The following is a 22,076-nucleotide window of genomic DNA, read 5'->3' as shown; positions in this document are numbered from 1 at the left end:
ATACGACGTTTTTCGGAATTTTATGAAAATAATTTCCAAAAAATTGAACAAATTAATGTTATACGACATTTATAGATCTGGAAAAAGCGTTTGGTAACATCCTATTAAGTCTAATATGTCAAATTTGAAGCATCACCGTCGAAATTTTCCCAATTTTCTCGCAGGATTTTCCACAAAAAGTGTATTCGCCTTTAATTTAATAAGTTTTTTCGTTTTTCTTGTCTTTTTTTCCGAAAATTTCTTCGTTTTTATCATTAAATCGATCGATCTGAAATTTTCGAAACTCGAATGTTGTTAATACGACGTTTTTCGGAATTTTATGAAAATAATTTCCAAAAAATTGAACAAATTAATGTTATACGACATTTATAGATCTGGAAAAAGCGTTTGGTAACATCCTATTAAGTCTAATATGTCAAATTTGAAGCATCACCGTCGAAATTTTCCCAATTTTCTCGCAGGATTTTCCACAAAAAGTGTATTCGCCTTTAATTTAATAAGTTTTTTCGTTTTTCTTGTCTTTTTTTCCGAAAATTTCTTCGTTTTTATCATTAAATCGATCGATCTGAAATTTTCGAAACTCGAATGTTGTTAATACGACGTTTTTCGGAATTTTATGAAAATAATTTCCAAAAAATTGAACAAATTAATGTTATACGACATTTATAGATCTGGAAAAAGCGTTTGGTAACATCCTATTAAGTCTAATATGTCAAATTTGAAGCATCACCGTCGAAATTTTCCCAATTTTCTCGCAGGATTTTCCACAAAAAGTGTATTCGCCTTTAATTTAATAAGTTTTTTCGTTTTTCTTGTCTTTTTTTCCGAAAATTTCTTCGTTTTTATCATTAAATCGATCGATCTGAAATTTTCGAAACTCGAATGTTGTTAATACGACGTTTTTCGGAATTTTATGAAAATAATTTCCAAAAAATTGAACAAATTAATGTTATACGACATTTATAGATCTGGAAAAAGCGTTTGGTAACATCCTATTAAGTCTAATATGTCAAATTTGAAGCATCACCGTCGAAATTTTCCCAATTTTCTCGCAGGATTTTCCACAAAAAGTGTATTCGCCTTTAATTTAATAAGTTTTTTCGTTTTTCTTGTCTTTTTTTCCGAAAATTTCTTCGTTTTTATCATTAAATCGATCGATCTGAAATTTTCGAAACTCGAATGTTGTTAATACGACGTTTTTCGGAATTTTATGAAAATAATTTCCAAAAAATTGAACAAATTAATGTTATACGACATTTATAGATCTGGAAAAAGCGTTTGGTAACATCCTATTAAGTCTAATATGTCAAATTTGAAGCATCACCGTCGAAATTTTCCCAATTTTCTCGCAGGATTTTCCACAAAAAGTGTATTCGCCTTTAATTTAATAAGTTTTTTCGTTTTTCTTGTCTTTTTTTCCGAAAATTTCTTCGTTTTTATCATTAAATCGATCGATCTGAAATTTTCGAAACTCGAATGTTGTTAATACGACGTTTTTCGGAATTTTATGAAAATAATTTCCAAAAAATTGAACAAATTAATGTTATACGACATTTATAGATCTGGAAAAAGCGTTTGGTAACATCCTATTAAGTCTAATATGTCAAATTTGAAGCATCACCGTCGAAATTTTCCCAATTTTCTCGCAGGATTTTCCACAAAAAGTGTATTCGCCTTTAATTTAATAAGTTTTTTCGTTTTTCTTGTCTTTTTTTCCGAAAATTTCTTCGTTTTTATCATTAAATCGATCGATCTGAAATTTTCGAAACTCGAATGTTGTTAATACGACGTTTTTCGGAATTTTATGAAAATAATTTCCAAAAAATTGAACAAATTAATGTTATACGACATTTATAGATCTGGAAAAAGCGTTTGGTAACATCCTATTAAGTCTAATATGTCAAATTTGAAGCATCACCGTCGAAATTTTCCCAATTTTCTCGCAGGATTTTCCACAAAAAGTGTATTCGCCTTTAATTTAATAAGTTTTTTCGTTTTTCTTGTCTTTTTTTCCGAAAATTTCTTCGTTTTTATCATTAAATCGATCGATCTGAAATTTTCGAAACTCGAATGTTGTTAATACGACGTTTTTCGGAATTTTATGAAAATAATTTCCAAAAAATTGAACAAATTAATGTTATACGACATTTATAGATCTGGAAAAAGCGTTTGGTAACATCCTATTAAGTCTAATATGTCAAATTTGAAGCATCACCGTCGAAATTTTCCCAATTTTCTCGCAGGATTTTCCACAAAAAGTGTATTCGCCTTTAATTTAATAAGTTTTTTCGTTTTTCTTGTCTTTTTTTCCGAAAATTTCTTCGTTTTTATCATTAAATCGATCGATCTGAAATTTTCGAAACTCGAATGTTGTTAATACGACGTTTTTCGGAATTTTATGAAAATAATTTCCAAAAAATTGAACAAATTAATGTTATACGACATTTATAGATCTGGAAAAAGCGTTTGGTAACATCCTATTAAGTCTAATATGTCAAATTTGAAGCATCACCGTCGAAATTTTCCCAATTTTCTCGCAGGATTTTCCACAAAAAGTGTATTCGCCTTTAATTTAATAAGTTTTTTCGTTTTTCTTGTCTTTTTTTCCGAAAATTTCTTCGTTTTTATCATTAAATCGATCGATCTGAAATTTTCGAAACTCGAATGTTGTTAATACGACGTTTTTCGGAATTTTATGAAAATAATTTCCAAAAAATTGAACAAATTAATGTTATACGACATTTATAGATCTGGAAAAAGCGTTTGGTAACATCCTATTAAGTCTAATATGTCAAATTTGAAGCATCACCGTCGAAATTTTCCCAATTTTCTCGCAGGATTTTCCACAAAAAGTGTATTCGCCTTTAATTTAATAAGTTTTTTCGTTTTTCTTGTCTTTTTTTCCGAAAATTTCTTCGTTTTTATCATTAAATCGATCGATCTGAAATTTTCGAAACTCGAATGTTGTTAATACGACGTTTTTCGGAATTTTATGAAAATAATTTCCAAAAAATTGAACAAATTAATGTTATACGACATTTATAGATCTGGAAAAAGCGTTTGGTAACATCCTATTAAGTCTAATATGTCAAATTTGAAGCATCACCGTCGAAATTTTCCCAATTTTCTCGCAGGATTTTCCACAAAAAGTGTATTCGCCTTTAATTTAATAAGTTTTTTCGTTTTTCTTGTCTTTTTTTCCGAAAATTTCTTCGTTTTTATCATTAAATCGATCGATCTGAAATTTTCGAAACTCGAATGTTGTTAATACGACGTTTTTCGGAATTTTATGAAAATAATTTCCAAAAAATTGAACAAATTAATGTTATACGACATTTATAGATCTGGAAAAAGCGTTTGGTAACATCCTATTAAGTCTAATATGTCAAATTTGAAGCATCACCGTCGAAATTTTCCCAATTTTCTCGCAGGATTTTCCACAAAAAGTGTATTCGCCTTTAATTTAATAAGTTTTTTCGTTTTTCTTGTCTTTTTTTCCGAAAATTTCTTCGTTTTTATCATTAAATCGATCGATCTGAAATTTTCGAAACTCGAATGTTGTTAATACGACGTTTTTCGGAATTTTATGAAAATAATTTCCAAAAAATTGAACAAATTAATGTTATACGACATTTATAGATCTGGAAAAAGCGTTTGGTAACATCCTATTAAGTCTAATATGTCAAATTTGAAGCATCACCGTCGAAATTTTCCCAATTTTCTCGCAGGATTTTCCACAAAAAGTGTATTCGCCTTTAATTTAATAAGTTTTTTCGTTTTTCTTGTCTTTTTTTCCGAAAATTTCTTCGTTTTTATCATTAAATCGATCGATCTGAAATTTTCGAAACTCGATTGTTGTTAATACGACGTTTTTCGGAATTTTATGGGAATAATTTCCAAAATTTGAACAAATTAATGTTATACGACATTTATAGATCTGAGAAAAGCGTTTGGTAACATCCTATTAAGTCTAATATGTCAAATTTGAAGTTTTTCCAAAATCTGTTTACGTATTTTGGATATCTGATATTTCAATGGGGTTTTTGACTATTTTTTGATTATTTTGAGCTATTTTATAAACCAGATTTTGTATTTTGAATAGAAATGAATCATAAACTCGCTCGATTAAACGTATAGACTTGAAGGAGGTTTTATGTTACGAATTACGAAATATTTGCGTAAATACTTACTTTTTTCTGTATGCGAGAATGAGAAATTAGTTTTTTCGAAACTTTACCACTATTGAACCGCACTTGAATTTTTCTTTTCGGTTATTTCGCGGCGCTGAAAGAAAATTCGGCGCGCCGCGTCGAGACGGTGATTATTTCGAAACTGGACGTCGACGTCCATGTGCCGATTGCCCATACACATTTACACATATATACAAACCAATCGGGAGAAGCTTCGAAGAGTTAAAAATACAAAAATTTCGTTCTACAAACCAGAGACTGCAAGCAAATTATTTTTTTTTTTTTTTTAATTTTTTTTCGTACCATTTCGGGTTTTGATAGGTCGTTAACACGTAATAAGATTTTTAATTTGGTATTACTGGACTTTTATTCGCTAATTTTGTAATCTGGGATTCAAAATTATAGTCCGTTCGTGCATTATAGTCCATTCGTGCAACCGGCAAAAAACAAAACCTTTCGTGTTGTCTACCAAAAAAGTTGTACTAGTTTGAATTTTTTTTTAAATGCAGTTGGAAAGTAGATATTCTAAGGAGTAAAATGATTTTTGTTTCATCCCGAAATGTTGAGTTTTCGAGGAGATACAGCAGTTTTTTTCAACCCTCTACGCGGCGCGAAAAGTTTTCAGTAAAATTCGACCCCGAAGTTTGATCGCATTTTACAAAGAAACGACAGCTCTTAGAGAAAAATCGCAAGAAACCTTTTTTGTAGAAAATTTCTTAAACTACATTTTTTATTTCGTCACTTTTTTCGAAATTCGGCGTAGATTTCGAGTTATTTTCAAAAATCAAAAATATATCGCTTACCGGGCAGAATTTCTTGCGTTAGTAAAAGCAGTTTTTTCCCTTTCACAGGGTGAATTCAAAGGTATAATTGGTCTCATTTTAAAGGTAATCGTCTAATTGACGACCTCAAGCAAGGATTATCTACTGGGTGTAGCAGAATTACTGACACATGTGTTTTAAATTCACCCTGCAAAAAACAAAACTTTCGTGTTGTCGACCAAAAAAATTGTAATAGTCTGAATTTTTTTTTAAATGCAGTTGGAAAGTAGATATTCTAAGGAGTAAAATGCATTTTGTTTCGTCCCGAAATGTTGAGTTTTCGAGGAGATACAGCAGTTTTTTTCAACCCTCTACGCGGCGCGAAAAGTTTTCAGTAAAATTCGACCCCGAAGTTTGATCGCATTTTACAAAGAAACGACAGCTCTTAGAGAAAAATCGCAAGAAACCTTTTTTGTAGAAAATTTCTTAAACTACATTTTTGATTCCGTCACTTTTTTCGAAATTCGGCGTAGATTTCGAGTTATTTTCAAAAATCAAAAATATATCGCTTACCGGGCAGAATTTCTTGCGTTAGTAAAAGCAGTTTTTTCCCTTTCACAGGGTGAATTCAAAGGTATAATTGGTCTCACTTTAAAGGTAATCGTCTAATTGACGACCTCAAGCAAGGATTATCTACAGGGTGTAGCAGAATTACTGACACATGTGTTTTAAATTCACCCTGCAAAAAACAAAACTTTCGTGTTGTCTACCAAAAAAATTGTACTAGTCTGAATTTTTTTGTAAATGCAGTTGAAACGTAGATATTCTAAGGAGTAAAACGCATTTTGTTTCGTCCCGAAATGTTGAGTTTTCGAGGAGATACAGCAGTTTTTTTCAACCCTCTACGCGGCGCGAAAAGTTTTCAGTAAAATTCGACCCCGAAGTTTGATCGAATTTTACAAAGAAACGACAGCTCTTAGAGAAAAATCGCAAGAAACCTTTTTTGTAGAAAATTTCTTAAACTACATTTTTGATTCCGTCACTTTTTTCGAAATTCGGCGTAGATTTCGAGTTATTTTCAAAATTTTGATGTTTCATACACTTAATTGTAGTTCAACTTGAAATTTGGCAAAAAAAATCGATAGACGAGGAGAGTTTGGTTTAAACAGGATACCAAACGTGTACTGAGCCCTTTTATACCCCATTCGTCTAATAGAACTTTGATCTGACGCAAAAAAATCGTTTAGTGGACGCAATGTTTCTAAACTAATATTCTGGATAATCTGCTACCTTTCGCTGTATTATGTCAACTAATTCCACATTTTTTCTATTTATTTTAAGAAATTTACGAATGAAATAAATCTCACTAAACCGCCCCACTGCTTATCGCAGACTGTGCGACGGGAATATTTCGAAGAAATTGTGTACATACGCTTTCCGACAGCTTCGACCAATAAAAATTCATTTCATACGAATGATTTACAAATTGGGACGTTTAAAAAGGCCGCGGTTTCATCGACGACAATATAAATTAATTAATTAATAAGAATAGATGCAGATTCGGAGTCGTTTCGCCTGGAAAATTAGTTTTAATGAAGACTCACCTGTAAAACGAGAAAAAATTCCACCCATTGGTAATATTTGATTTGTTTCTTCGCCCGACCGTCTGTAGTTTGAACACCAATCAACGCCAAATCGCTATCAAAATCGTTTTTCCTCGTAACCGTGAAAGTCGAATGTATCCAACAATAAGTATTGAGCACATCTTCCGGAATGTCTCTAAAAATCGATAAAAAACACAAAAATTTTGGATTTTCTTCGTCAACCACCGAGTTGTTAATCGTACGGTCTCGTCGAAACTATCCCACCCAATATTTTAGCATCAATCTCAACCAGAATAGAATCTTGAGACATAGATCGTAAGCAACTACCGTTTTAGTAGTGGGATTGTGGCAAAATGTGTATCAACTCGTTTTTGCGTCGGTTTAAACTTATTTATTTAAAAAAAAAAACCATAAATACTACGAGTTTTTACTTAAAGTTGTGGTACGATGTTATTTTAAACGTTTTTGTCATTCGAAATACCAAGAAAATCGGAATTTCAGACTATTATTTATATTTCAATTCCAACATGAGTTTCACTTGGATATTTTAGCGTACGTACGGGTCAATGAACTGGATTTGAAACGTTGCATTTCATATTCGTATTATGAATATTATGATGTACAGAATGTCTTTGGTTTAACGTCGAAAATGCTCGAAAAAATCGTGAATTTGAAAAAAAAAATTGACACGCTCGTATAGAAAGTTCGATATCTCGGAAACCATTCGAGATATCGATTTATTTTTGACGTGAATCGATAGAGGAAACGTGTTTTTTCTTATTAGGTTTCATTTTTGTGAGAAACCAACGAAATTAATAATTGTAAAAGTATTTTTAAATATTCCGTTACGATCCTGTAAAAAAATAAGTTACGAAAATGTATTGTATCGGCTGGAATTGTTGAAACGATTATTAAAGTTTATAATCGACTCATAAACTCGTGCTGTTTATGCCTTACTAAAAAATTATAATCTCACTGATAGCTTAAAGAAATTTATGTCTTTTTCGAAATTCTATATTAACTTATAGTATCGAAAAAAAAATGAATTACGTTTTTCCACAGTCGATAATATTAAATTCGAATTAATGACTGTGATAAATAATAATTCCCTAGAATTTATTCATTCATACAAATCGTTTAACGTCATTCTATTGTAAAAAAAAAATTTTTCAAAATACTTTCTGTTATTTTTATTAATAACTTTTTTATTTTCAATTTTACGAAAAAAATTATATAAACAAAATCATAGATAATACGATTTTCTACAAATTATGTCGTTATAAATTTCCTATGAGACTGGTAATTACAGAGTTATAACAAAAAATACGTTTGCATCATTTTTTTCCCCAAAATGGCGACCGTAAGGCAAGAATTACAATCCCACAAACTTCTAGTGTCATATAAATATGAAACTACTGTATATTTAAGTTATTTTCAGTATTATATTATTAAATTGTATAATAATATTCATCAATTTTGTATAAATAAATGAAATTAAACAACTATCGTTAGTTACACTATCCTGCCATCTATTTGTGATGAACTAAACAACTCTCATTGTCATCCGATATTCGACTATAAATGTAGGTCAACGATCTGTTTAATTGTTTGCCTATATAGTAGGTATGTAACCAAAAATTTTTTTATATTATTATAATTAACAGTGGAAAAACTTCAATTTTAGATTTAACTATATCAATAATCCTTAATTAATTTCGTCTTACCTTGCGTGCATACAATCTATAGCATGTCCGACATATTGTCTTGTAGTGACAGCCAAAGAAAAAGTTACGAGAAGAATTACAGTCACGTTGGTATTCAATCTAAATATTGCTGAATCTATAGTACCACCATTTAACTAAAACGTACAAATCGATAAAAATAAATATGAATTAGTTTAATTTTTATTTATTAAGCGTTTTATAATTTGCGAAACAGATGATCGGTTAAGTGTATTGTGGGTTGCGGTAATAAAGATACAGCGCTGTCAAAATAATTTACCGTTTGCGTAAAGTGGGAAACTCCCCTGATTATTTCCTTAGGAAAACTCATGTTATTGGAGGATTGTTTTTTAGGTTTATTTCTTTTTTCCGACGATTTATTAGGAGGTTTAGTAATCGGTTTAACGTTTCTTAACGATTGAAAAAATATTTTTTTATTATTGGGATTCTTCGTAGGAGTAGTGGCATAATGCTGTTGAATCTTGGCGTTTTTTGATTTTACGTGATCAGTCATTTGCTGAAATTAAAAATAAGTTATCGGTAAACAGATTTTGTAATGACAAAAGTATTGAAGATTGAAAATAATGAATATTTATTACAATGCGCATGCGCAGATAAAGCTGATTCATATAAGATCTCACAACTTTATCATTTAGCTAACAGTTTTATAAAAAATAATAATTCTAGTAAAGAGCCCAGTTAAATCAGCTGATTAATTGCAGCAAATACAGTGACTAGCAATTATTTATATTATATTCACTTATATGGTAACCAAAGTGTAATGTCAAATGTCAAAAAACGTGGAAGTTTCATTTTATTCATTTTTCTGATTTTACCAATTCTCGTAACTTAGGAAATGAATTAAAGGTCATTTGTACTGTAAAAATGTGAGGTTAATTATATATAGTATTAAATAAGTTACAGTTTTAAATAAAATTCGTAGAAAAATTAACAGAAATCTATTTTATTATCTACAGTTTATGACGTTCAAAAGTATACATTATGACTTTTATGACCTTGACACAGATTATTTATTAGTGAAGTGGTGATTCGAATGACGTTTTTTTTTTTCGAGAAAATTATACGGGGTGTGTAATATCAATGTACTAAAGAGAATAGATGTAATTGACATTATTTTGAAAAAAATATACGAGGTGTTTGAAACTTACTTTATAAGAAATCGTCAATTTTCGAACGGGAATATTTGTAGTATCAAATGTACTAAAAAGAGGAGATGTAAATGACATTAATTTGAGAAAATATACGAGGTGTTTGAAAACTTTCACCCTTTTTATAAGAAATCGAGAAAATGTCAATTTTCGAGCGGGAATATTTGTAGTATCAAATGTACTAAAAAGGAGTAGATGTAATTGACATTATTTTGAGAAAATATACGAGGTGTTTGAAAACTTACAACTCTAAATATCTTCTTTAGAAAAAATAACATGAATTGGAGAATATATTCGAGGGGGAATATTTTATAAGGAAGATTTTTATTTTTTTCTAAACGCTTTTCAACGACATAACCACTTATACATACCTAGTTTTATAAGATATCTGGTTGTATCACACTTACACAGTATTTAACGATTTAATTAGTGTTGGTTAAAGTTTGATTTAACTAAATTTAGATTTTTAATTGCTATTTTAATGACTAGTAGGATAAATAATCAGAAGAAGTGTCGAAAAGTGATCTACGGAAACAGAATCGTATCGAAAAAAAATTTATCTGCACCAAATTTTTCATTGAGGAAAGATTCAATCATTATTACTAAAGTAAGTATCAAAAATTGGTTCTTTCAGGGTTGTATTGTTGGTACCGACAAACAACATAACCTAACATAATAAACAGTATAGAAAAATCTTTATTTCGCGATTATTATTAATTATATTTAAAAAATTAGTTGATTTATTTGCCTATTTTGTTATAAAAAACACTATTTAACATATTTCATAACATTGATATATCAATTGAACTGTTAAGAAATTACAGCGTTGCCAAATTGATCATTTTTTTTCATAAGTCACGTGATACTATATGAAAAACATAATTAGAAATATTCAGACTTTTATTTGGGATACCCTGTATGAATTAGAAAAAAAAATCAGATTATCATATTTTCAAAACTTACCGACATATGTTTTTATCATTTTAAATTCCAAAAATTCTCTTATTAACCACGGACTTAACGACTTGAACTGACAATTGTTAACCAGGCATCCCATTCCAACTAAAAACTTAAAAGAGTCAACGGGAACGAAATAGTTTCTCCATTCCTGATGTTTACTGTCCCAGCTAAACATTATAGACCAGTCAGTGAATATTTTCACGAAAAAATCCATTATACTGTCACGTTAAAAAATTTCGATCGACCATATTTATCAATTTTATCAATTAACATAACCTCATTGTTTCGTATTTCCAAATTTTCTAATCGATGTAACCTTGTACTCGCTTCAATATTGTTCCCTCGTAAGTTCAAATTCAACATATATACTTAAAAGTACAAGTCGATAAGGAAATGTGGCAACACCGGTTCGCTAAACAAAACTAATATTGATCTACGTTTAAATAATACTCATTCTGTATCGACAAATATCGGAATTAAATATAAAAAGTGTAATGCTTCACTGGCCTACTAAATATTTATTTTTATTTTATTGGAACTAAAAGTTTTATAACTATGATACGAAGCGCGGGTCGAATCTATTAAAAAAACACACCTCGTTTCGCGGCGTTGTTTTCCAATAGTAAAATCAGCGACATTATTTTTGTGGCAACATAATTTATTGAAAGATGTTTTTCAAACGTTCTCCCAACTGTTTATATTTCGAAATTGATAATCATAATGATTGCAAGGTCATTAGTTACCATTATTCTCTGATTTTTTCCAAAATATTTTGTAAATATCACTTTAATATTTGTATTAATAAGTTTTAAGAAATTTTACGGGTACATTACGAGTTATACAACACCTTATACAGCTGGTGGTATTTTTTATCTAAATTATTTTGCAATTATACTAAAATAAATGTAATAATTAATTATTTATGTTCAATTTTCTAACTGAAAACACAATCAAGACTTTTTTTTAATGAATGGAAACTTATAATAGAAATATTTAGTATAAATTACGAGTTATGCAACACATTATACAAAGAACTGTCATTTCACGAGTGATATATTTACAACGTTGCCAAGGTTTGAAAATAGTATTCAGATTAAAAATATTTATATACTCGATATTGACTATACGACTGTTATTTAAGGAAATTATATTATGGTAAACATCGATTATATGAAGAGAATAACAATAAATTCTTGGTTTTAAGCGAATTTTAAAGTAAAAACTTCAAAATACATATACTTACAGATGGTTTCCGGTAGCCATTGTTTCTTTAACAAGTTACGTGGCACATCAGCAAGTTAGATCTTTATTTATGTGTAGTTTTAAAGGTAAAAAAAAACTCAAATGGTTTTAATACAAAATATATTTAAAAATATAAATATACATTTAAAAAATTCTATTTATTTGTAGGTGTAGTATATTATTCAATTCAATTTATTTAAAAATATATATATATAAATAAAGGTTTGTCCAATTCTGATTCATACAGTTATTTTTTTAATTTTATTGAAAGAAGTGTATGAAATACTGGGCAGTGAAGTACAAAACTAATCAATATTCAGTCAAAAAATGTATAAATTTAGAAACGTTTGTAAAAAAAATATATCGATATCACAAAATATTCCATCAAAAATCAACCTAAAAACGTAGCTGATAAGTTTAAATAGTGAACTTGGAGTTTAAAATATTTCTAAAAATAAATAAATTTGAAAAAAGAAATACAGCAATTCGTAATTTTTCAAATAATTTCGTATTTAACCTAGAAAGATCTGATCATAGAAAAACCACCCCACGAACGTTTATGGGTACACCGAACTGTCAAAACCGTTCTCATAACGAAAAGCCCGGGAAGTTTAAAAAATCTAAGCTACTATACACCTTAAAAAATGTCTATTAAAATGAAAAAAATTGTATAAGAAACAAAAAAATGGCAGTAAAGTTAAAAATAACCTCGAAATATGAAACTTTTCTAGGCGTAGAGTACCCTTAGTTGATTCTCTACGAAAACAGCTGATTGAATTCAATATGGCCGTTTTAATACTATCAAAAAGTTGTGTTATAATATAATAACGTTAATAATAAATAAATTACACAAAAAAGTTTGGATCTTTTAACAATATTTCAAGACTTATATCGAAAAAAAATTAGATTTACTTCAATACTGCATGTATTAATTCAATTACCACATATTTTCAATATAAATAATTATATAAAATAACTTTTTTGTTTCTCGTCTGTCCGCCATTAATCAGCTGTTTGTGACACTATTATAGAGTAACATAAGGGTCATTCTCGAACACGCGTGTTTGACAAGTCGGCCATTTTGCCTTAACGATTCATTCTCCGTTTGTGAACGTGCATATCTTGTTTTAAATGCGAATTGTGCGTTTTTCGCATTATACTTTTTCGATACGTTAATGTGAAAAATACTATGACACGAGATATAAGGTAAAAACCGTTTCTACATGACGTAATACAAGTCAATGGCAGTACTTTGAAGAATTTATTCGTTTGTTTTTAATAAAATATTTGTTCATCGCACCTCGTATGTTTAAAATTAGTTTGTGAAATTTGGAAAAAGTATTCAAAAGTATAATCTTTATCAACTAAGACAGTTCATTAAGAAATTCGTAGTTACCTAAATGAATTTTTAGTTTTGTGGCACCTACCAAAGATGGCCAAATTGTCAATGACGTCATTATGGGGCGGTCCTTAATATACATTATACACGCCTCTTCTTTTTTAACTTCAACACGCCTTTTTCAATTAAGATAAATCAGTGAATTCATGTATCATGTCGATGAAATATTATATAAATTTGCACTTATAGACACGGTAATTTTGATAATTACATTTGAATTAATACGATCGATAAACAAAATCAGCGTTTTTTATTACTTGGAATGTACATTAGTAATACTTTCTTATAAAGTGGAAATTTCGGCGTTGCCGGATTGTACGATTTTTATTTAGTTTTAACGAAATTAGTAAATCGAAATCCTACGTTCTTAAAAGGCTTATTTTACTCGAAAAAAAAGTTCTAACCTATAAAATTTAGCTAATTAATAAAAAAAAATATGTACAAGGTTTAATAAAAAATATATATCAGTGATTACTAGATTTGATATCGATTTTTTTAACTAATTCGGAAATAATTTCTCTATAAATAATGGGATCCATATTGGTACCGAGCATAAGTATGATCCACCAATCGCCCATATCGACTTTATTACAAAGAGACTTGCAAACTTCGATTGGGATCGATCTGTGTTTAGCGTGAAGTATCCTTGGACGTATTTTAGGATAAAGGACAATGATAATCCTGTATATAACCAGAAACGTCAACATGGTAGCTAGTATCATGAACCAAAACCATATGAATATATAAGTTTTTTCGTTGACTATATTCAATGGTAGAACGCACAGACTGTCGTGTTTTTGTATCGAACCCGAAGGACCGAATTTGTGGAAAATGCATTTGGTAACGCGCGGGAAAACGTACACCATGGGATCGATGCGCTCCTCCTGGGCTAAATCCGAGAATTTCATGACTCTCCAACCGTAGGAGAGGAATTCGCCGTCGAAGAATTTGTTCATGATGTACAATTGTGCGATTATGTTGATTAGACAAAGACATTCGCAGCCCCAGTAAGTTATGGCGTACATATTGTGTCTCTGTAATAGGAAAATCAATTAAAAAAAAACGTTTAAAATCTCGAATACTCCGAAATATCAAATTAATATTAATTTTTATTCCAATTATACACGTATGTTTAATAGTCCGGTCATTTTAGGAATTATAATTACAAATGGAATTTGAAAGTTCTTCATACTCCCCTCGTATAGATAATTTTATGATCTACGATTTTTGTCTACGGTATTTTTACGATAAAATATGAAAATCGCGAAAAAATCATTTTTCTTGTCCTTAAATCATATTTTCACTCTTACTTGATCTAATTTAACCGGACTATAATGTTTTTAATAACTATTTTCATATACACGTTTGATTCATGGTTTCTAAATATTTTATTCCGCCATCTTCCGTCACGTTCGTGATCTACATCACACAAAAACATTTTCGATTCTTTTTTTTACAGATATAAAAGAAATAAAATCGATTATTTTCCCCACAATTAACGAAAGATTGAATTTCAATATCGCAAATTCAAAATTTTCCGAACATTTCGTTATAAAGTAATCAAAAACAATTTCTAGTTGCTTTAATTAAATAGAAATAAATGTGTACTAGCTACGCCATCTCTACCACAAAAGCGCAATTTACAACGGGATTCTGCTTTCCAAGAAACTGTAAAGTAATTTCGTAGTTGTGATCAAAGATGGCGTGGTTATTAAAATTGAAACACCAACCGCTGTGATTTTCAGATATATATGATTAATGTTGATAAAATTATCATTCATTAATTCGTTTTATAAATATTACTTTACATAATACAGGGTATTAAAATAGTAATTAAATATATGGTTTTCATTCAACTTTTTTTGTATTTTTTTTTATTTAGAACAAGTTTCGTGTAATTCGGAAAGATTACATCAGAAACATGACGGAAGCATCGTAAGTACAATGGATAATAAAGATTCAAAGAAATGCAAATGGTCGATAAATATTTATAAGTTCAATTATCGAGATTTACAGTTTTTCGAACTAAAAAAAAACAATAGATCGTTTGTAGTAGCCGTACATGGTAAAAAAAAATATTCGATTATGTATGTCACGTAGTAAATGTACAGACAGGTACATAACCTATTTAAATAGGTAATTCAAGTGTATTATACCACGTTATTTTGATTTATTATTCCAAATATTTTGAACAAGGGATGTTATTATTTGAAAATTTACTAACAAAATGAAAAATTTTATAAAATTCATAGTGAAAAACACAAAAAAACCAAAAAAAGTTGAAAAATTCAAATAAAAATTGTTTAGAAGTGGAGTCCTATCCTATGTTTTAGACGCACTAGAGATAAAAATGAGATCTAAGTTTAAAAATCGAAATTTCAACATTTTTTTGGATATAATGTAATAATTTGCGTGTTCGATACAGCCCTGTACGTCTATTCGTTTTTATTACTCTTATTTTTTCGTCTAATTTGACTGGACTATAATTTCTTAAATGATCATTTTCAAACCAATTACTTCACTTATTTATAAAACATATTGTATGAAAATGAATATTTTGATAGATAATGAATTTTAAGCGGATAATAATTTGAAAATATTCGCGAATAATTATAATTTGTGTGTTGGATACGGCCCTGTACGTCTATTCTTCTTAAACAGAGTGCAATGCACCGACTCACGGATTCTTGGAATGCGTGTCGGGCAGAAAAACCGGATGGTCGAAGACCAACCTTTAATAATAGGGACTGGCAGATGTGGTTACCGACCAGTCCACTACATACAGGGTGATAATAAAGAATATCAAAATGATCAGATCATTTTATAATTTAAATAAACCAGAATAAGTTACGTGTTATAAATACGATTGTCTATATATATATATATATATATATATATATATATATATATATATATATATATATATATATATATATATATATATATATATATATATATATATATATATACAGGGTGATCAATTATTATTAACTTATTATATCCCGAAATAATTTTTTTTTTAATAGAAAAAATATTTTTACCTTTACGTGTTCCATTAAATAACCCAAGATAACTTCTTTTTTGGAATTTTTTTCTTTTTCATGACAAACTCCGATGTTTAATCCCATAACTAACGTCCTCATTAAATTATTTTCGGACATATCCCATAAGATTTTTGGTGTATAGCAAGCTATAGCCTGGAAGAGAACGAAAATCGAAAATACGAGAATAGTGCGACGCACATCAAAAAAATGGCAGTGAAAGTATTCGACGTTTGCCCACAAGCGCCATACTGAATCGCGTGGCTTGGATAAACTAATACTAATTGTGCGTTTCGAGGTTATGTTTTTGGTTTAATACCTAAATTATATCTAAAATACGATAAAGAAACAATGGAATTTCTTATTTGGGTACTATATTTATTAAAATCTGAATCGATCAGTATCAAAACTAGTGCGATGCACATCATAAAAATGACAGTGGAAGTATTCGACGTTTGCCCACAAGCGCCATATTGAATCGCGTGGCTTGGATAAACTAATACTAATTGTGCGTTTCGAGGTTATGTTTTTGGTTTAGTACCTAAATTATATCGAAAATGTGATGAAGGATCAATGGAATTTCTTATTTAGGTACTATATTTATTAAAATCTAAATCGATCAGTATCAAAACTAGTGCGATGCACATCATAAAAATGACAATGAAAGTATTCTACGTTTGCCCACAAGCGCCATATTGAATCTCGTGGCTTGGATAAACTAATACTAATTGTGCGTTTCGAGGTTATGTTTTTGGTTTAATACCTAAATTGTATCAAAAATGTGATAAAGAAACAATGGAATTTCTTATTTGAGTACTATATTTATTAAAATCTGAATCGATCAGTAACAAAACTAGTGCGATGCACATCATAAAAATGACAGTGGAAGTATTCGACGTTTGCCCACAAGCGCCATATTGAATCGCGTGGCTTGGATAAACTAATACTAATTGTGCGTTTCGAGGTTATGTTTTTGGTTTAATACCTAAATTGTATCAAAAATGTGATAAAGAAACAATGGAATTTCTTATTTGGGTACTATATTTATTAAAATCTAAATCGATCAGTATCAAAACTAGTGCGATGCACATCATAAAAATGGCAGTGAAAGTATTCGACGTTTGCCCACAAGCGCCATATTGAATCGCGTGGCTTGGATAAACTAATACTAATTTTGCGTTTCGAGGTTATGTTTTTGGTTTAATACCTAAATTATATCTAAAATACGATAAAGAAACAATAGAATTTCTTATTTGAGTACTATATTTATTAAAATCTGAATCGATCAGTAACAAAACTAGTGCGATGCACATCATAAAAATGACAGTGGAAGTATTCGACGTTTGCCCACAAGCGCCATATTGAATCGCGTGGCTTGGATAAACTAATACTAATTGTGCGTTTCGAGGTTATGTTTTTGGTTTAGTACCTAAATTATATCGAAAATGTGATGAAGGATCAATGGAATTTCTTATTTAGGTACTATATTTATTAAAATCTAAATCGATCAGTATCAAAACTAGTGCGATGCACATCATAAAAATGGCAGTGAAAGTATTCGACGTTTGCCCACAAGCGCCATATTGAATCGCGTGGCTTGGATAAACTAATACTAATTTTGCGTTTCGAGGTTATGTTTTTGGTTTAATACCTAAATTATATCTAAAATACGATAAAGGAACAATAGAATTTCTTATTTGAGTACTATATTTATTAGAATCTAAATCAATCAGTATCAAAAGTATATCAAAATGGCAATAAAAGGATTCTACGTTTGCCTACAAGCGCCATATTGAATTTCGTGACTTGGAAAAAATATTGGATGTATCATAACTTGACAATATAAATATAGTAGAAAAATTGTTTACACACTGAAAAACAATGTTAATTCGAGTTCTAGTTCATTTTTAAGTGATTATTAATATTAATTAATCACAACAAAATATTTTACTTAGTAGTTTTATCATTTTTTTTTCAGTATGGTCGCCGTGGGCAAGCAGTATAATTCAAATCGACTTTTTTTCATCCTACATCTCGATTTTTTTACTTCAATGTATTTAAATATTAACTATACATTTCTAAAAAGTATTTTATAACTAAATTCAGTCTTATTAATCTGATATAAATTCAAAACAACCATAAAAACGAGTTTAATTGCACACTGTTTGCCCACAAACGCCATATTGTATCTCGTACTTTGTATTTATTTTTTCTTTTGACATCCTATATATTTTTCTAATATGAATAACCGTTATTTCGAATACAGTTGTTTCATAATTTTGTTTTCTTTAAACAATTGTATTGCTATTCAAATGAAACGATGCATAAATCTATCATTGTTTTTTTTTTTGGATTTCTAAATTTACATCGACGTTTTACACTTGATTTAATCTAATAACACGCGACATTAAAAATGAAAGTAAACCACTGAAAAAATTAATCGAATGATGAAATGAAACTCTGAGGTTAACCAACTTTAATACAAAAAAAAAAGAAGAAATCTGTTGTTTCCTTGGATAAGAAAGTCACTGACACAGTTTTGACAATAATCAATGAACAATATTGGTTAGTACACTTTGGTATGTACTGGAATACTTCATAAACATAACGTCAAAATCATAAACTTTTCCCTTTATATTAATACCTCTAATAAAACATCTAATTTACGTCAAAATGGCGACCGTGGGGTAAACAATCGACGATAGCTCGGAATATATTAGAGTTAGTACACTTTGGTATGTAATTACGCCACAATCCCACCACGAAAACGCTTATTATCATTGTATATAAACAAATCTCGATGAGAATTAACTAATATTGGGCACACTAGAATTTAAATAACTAAATATGAATATTTGCAGCTTGGAAAATGATATTTGGCGTTAAAAAAATGTCTCACCTGAAAAAATAAGACGAAACAGACCCATTGGTAATAAGTGTAGTACTTTTGAGCGCCATTTTCGTTGAAATCGTTAGCTACACCTGGATGAGCCACCTCGTAACCAACCTAAATATAAAAATAAAAAATAACATACATAAATTCAAAAATGTGTCAAATAAAAATAAATCCAATGTCAATATTTGACTACTAGAAGTACCAAGTCATTTTTTTGGTCGACAAGGTCGTACGGTCTCGTCGAAATTTTGCCACCCGATATCTATCAGATCAATCTCAACCAGAATAGAATCTAGTTCAGTTTTTATATATATATATATAGTATAAATATTAGTAATTTATGATATTTCATGTATTTATTTAAAAATATACGAAAATATTTGTCAATAGTTTATGTTTAAAAAATATTTTCTAATTATAAATTCCTGTCGTGTCTTGTTCCGTCGCTAAACTGTCATTAGCGTAAGTACCCATCATTTAAATTAATGTAAAGTGTATGTATATACATGACTGAAATTAAATTTTATCATAAACATTCATTAATGATAATAGAAAATTAATTATAGTTGTAAATTGCACTTTATTTTGAAAAAAAAAGTGTCGAAAATATAAATTCAACTCCTAATTAATGCGTCAAATACTATTTGAAAATTTTCCACCAGCATATTTCAAATTACAAGTATTTTCAATATATAGTTTCATACATTTAATGAAATAGTAAATAAATTTAGTCAGAAATAAGTTTTCAACTACCCCCGGTATAGGATTGATACAATTTAATTGAAAACCAATCTAAAAACTCAGTAACAATGCACCCTGTATATTCCGCGCGTGTCTGCTAATAACGCCATATGTGTAAGGAACAAATAACTATTTTTAAAATATTAGAGATGGGCATTACCATCTCTACACATAAATATATTTCAATCGACAGTGTATATTGTGTAACATGTGTTGAAATCAAAGTTCCCATATCGTCATTGTCATTAAATAATTTTTATAATTATGCATTCATGTGTTGGATTTAAAGATAATGTCACCATATGTAATAGAAGGTCATCATCACTATTCGAGATAATAATATTTATATTCAGAACTAACTTTCAACTTTTAGACATGTTAACGTAAAATTATTATATTTATTGAAAAATTAATAGAACCGACAACGCCGCTTTACTGTGTTTATGCTATAATTTGACGTTTACTTGTTCTCATCGATTGTTCAACTAAAATGGCGGATAAAAACATCGAAAACTCTTTTTTTTTATTTCACTTTAATGATTTAAAAATGTTTTTTCTAAAACAATAAAGTATTTTTTTTAATAATTTTAGAACGTTTATAAAGATATAATTATGTATTTTATAAGTAAAAACATAAATCTGTTCCCTACATAGAAGCGTTCGTTCACGCGATTGGTTAGTACCGAGTTAAGAAATTAATGGCTTCTCCAATAAGAGAGAAGCGCACGAAACAGTATTCTGTTCAAATAATATTGACAGTTGGAACATATATTCGAATTATATAATTTCTATTAAGGAAATAACATTTATAAATATAAATAAGGAGATTACAAAAAGAGATAAGTAAAATGTCTGTTTTATTTACATTCGCGAGACCAGTTGACAGAAGAGGGCGTTAACGAGGGCGCCATTAATATTTTGAAATGAGACATAGAGTTGTCTCTCTTACACTTGGATAGTATTCAGACTTTGCTATACAGGGATATTACACTTAAACCGCCATCTATGGGAAAACTACGAAGTATTAAATACATTTAAAATTCAAGGTTATTGTTAGATAGTATCATTAAATTATAAATATAACGATTCTCGTTGTGTTAAAAGTAAAAATTTTTTGTCCAACAAAGTTACACGTATTTTCACGTTATTTTTATAAACAAAAATAAATATATGAATAATAAATACGAACGACATTGTTTACATTATACATTACAAACATACATTCGTATAAACGAAACGCATAGCGCATAATAAAACGTTACGTACCTGTCTTTGGAAAGCGTCCGGCATAGTAAACGTGGAAGATATCCAACAATACGTATTAACAACGTGATTGGGCAGCCCTTCGACAATACATTGTATGGGATTACCAACGAACTGATTAGCCGTTATAATTAAACTACATGCACTAAGTAAAGCACAGGTAAATATATTGTGTAAACGGAATATAGCACAGTCCGTTACAATTTCTTGATATTTGAAATAATTCGCTAGACCTCCTAGTAACTTGTACATTATCCTGCTGTATACTTCACACTTTCTATATATATATATATATATATATATATATTAAAAATTATTTAATAATCAGAGTCGAATTGTTGGTTATAACACATTTTATTTGTACGATGAATTCTGGTTGTTGTTTCATGTGCTACTGACGTTCCCCCTTCGGTTTGTGTTTCGTGTTTCCCCACTACGGAAAACAGTTCGCCAGTTCGGTTTTGAACGTGTCGTTCTACCTTTCACTATGTCGAAAGGAGTCTTCCACAGGCCGATAGTTATTCTTCCTTTTAGAGGTATGGTTTTGATTCCAAGAAATGGTATAAATTTAGTAAAATGAGAATTGTGCATTTATCTGATACACTTATATATATACGAGTATTAGAATGGATATATATAACACGGAGATTTTGATGATACATTACGATAGATGCTAAAAAATCGTATTTTATTTATACGAGGTTTGTTTAAAATGTTAAAACGTTGTTTCGTTCCATATTTTGTTTTTTGGTTCTAAAATAACGAATAAACAACCGGTTTTGATTATTATTTTTGTAAAATATTTCTTTTTATAACAGATTTTGAGAAAAAAATTATATAATTTTTATATAGATTGAGAAAAAAATATGAAAACTTCATTCGATTATGTAATAAAGGATAAATGTGAGAAAAAATCAATTTTGAAAGGAAATGCCACTATTGTAAGCTGTAGAAACATTAAAATTCAACATTTCTTGATAATTTTTTTTTCATTTTTTTTATTTTTCGTGTAAATTAAGAAAAAAATATAAAATTAATAATAATACTGGAAAGAATGCGTTTATATAAAAATTCAAAGCCCCAAAAATG

At 29.2% G+C, this 22,076-nt stretch overlaps 2 protein-coding genes across 3 annotated transcripts in view; both read right to left on the bottom strand.

Moving 5' to 3' along the window:
* LOC130892971 (innexin shaking-B) overlaps positions 1–4,623 on the bottom strand; it is a 35,701-nt gene extending 31,078 nt beyond the window's left edge. For both annotated transcript variants that reach the window (XR_009059132.1, XM_057798730.1), the window contains exon 1: positions 4,191–4,623. The gene's annotated coding sequence lies outside the window, so the exon portion shown is untranslated. The remainder of the gene's footprint in view (positions 1–4,190) is intronic.
* A 7,137-nt stretch (positions 4,624–11,760) lies between these two features.
* On the bottom strand, positions 11,761–21,352 carry LOC130893066 (innexin inx1). Its single transcript, XM_057798839.1, has 4 exons — positions 20,991–21,352; positions 18,987–19,094; positions 16,088–16,243; positions 11,761–14,080 (listed from the first exon to the last, which is right to left on the bottom strand). Exons 1-4 carry the CDS (start codon positions 21,237–21,239, stop codon positions 13,511–13,513), a joined length of 1,083 nt encoding a protein of 360 aa, XP_057654822.1. The 5' UTR covers positions 21,240–21,352; the 3' UTR covers positions 11,761–13,510.
* Positions 21,353–22,076: the final 724 nt, after the last annotated feature.

This window comes from Diorhabda carinulata, chromosome 4 (genome assembly GCF_026250575.1).
Source record: "Diorhabda carinulata isolate Delta chromosome 4, icDioCari1.1, whole genome shotgun sequence".
NCBI lineage: Eukaryota > Metazoa > Arthropoda > Insecta > Coleoptera > Chrysomelidae > Diorhabda > Diorhabda carinulata.
This window is presented reverse-complemented; position numbering and strand designations above follow the sequence as displayed.

Bases quoted from the DNA above. Each gene is read 5' to 3' on its own strand.
- LOC130893066 (XM_057798839.1), bottom strand. From the start codon at position 21,239: ATGTACAAGTTACTAGGAGGTCTAGCGAATTATTTCAAATATCAAGAA. The intron at 19,095-20,990 runs GTACGTAACGTT...TTTTATATTTAG, and splicing joins CGGACGCTTTCCAAAGACAG to GTTGGTTACGAGGTGGCTCA. The intron at 16,244-18,986 runs GTGAGACATTTT...GTTCTCTTCCAG, and splicing joins GTTTCGTCTTATTTTTTCAG to GCTATAGCTTGCTATACACC.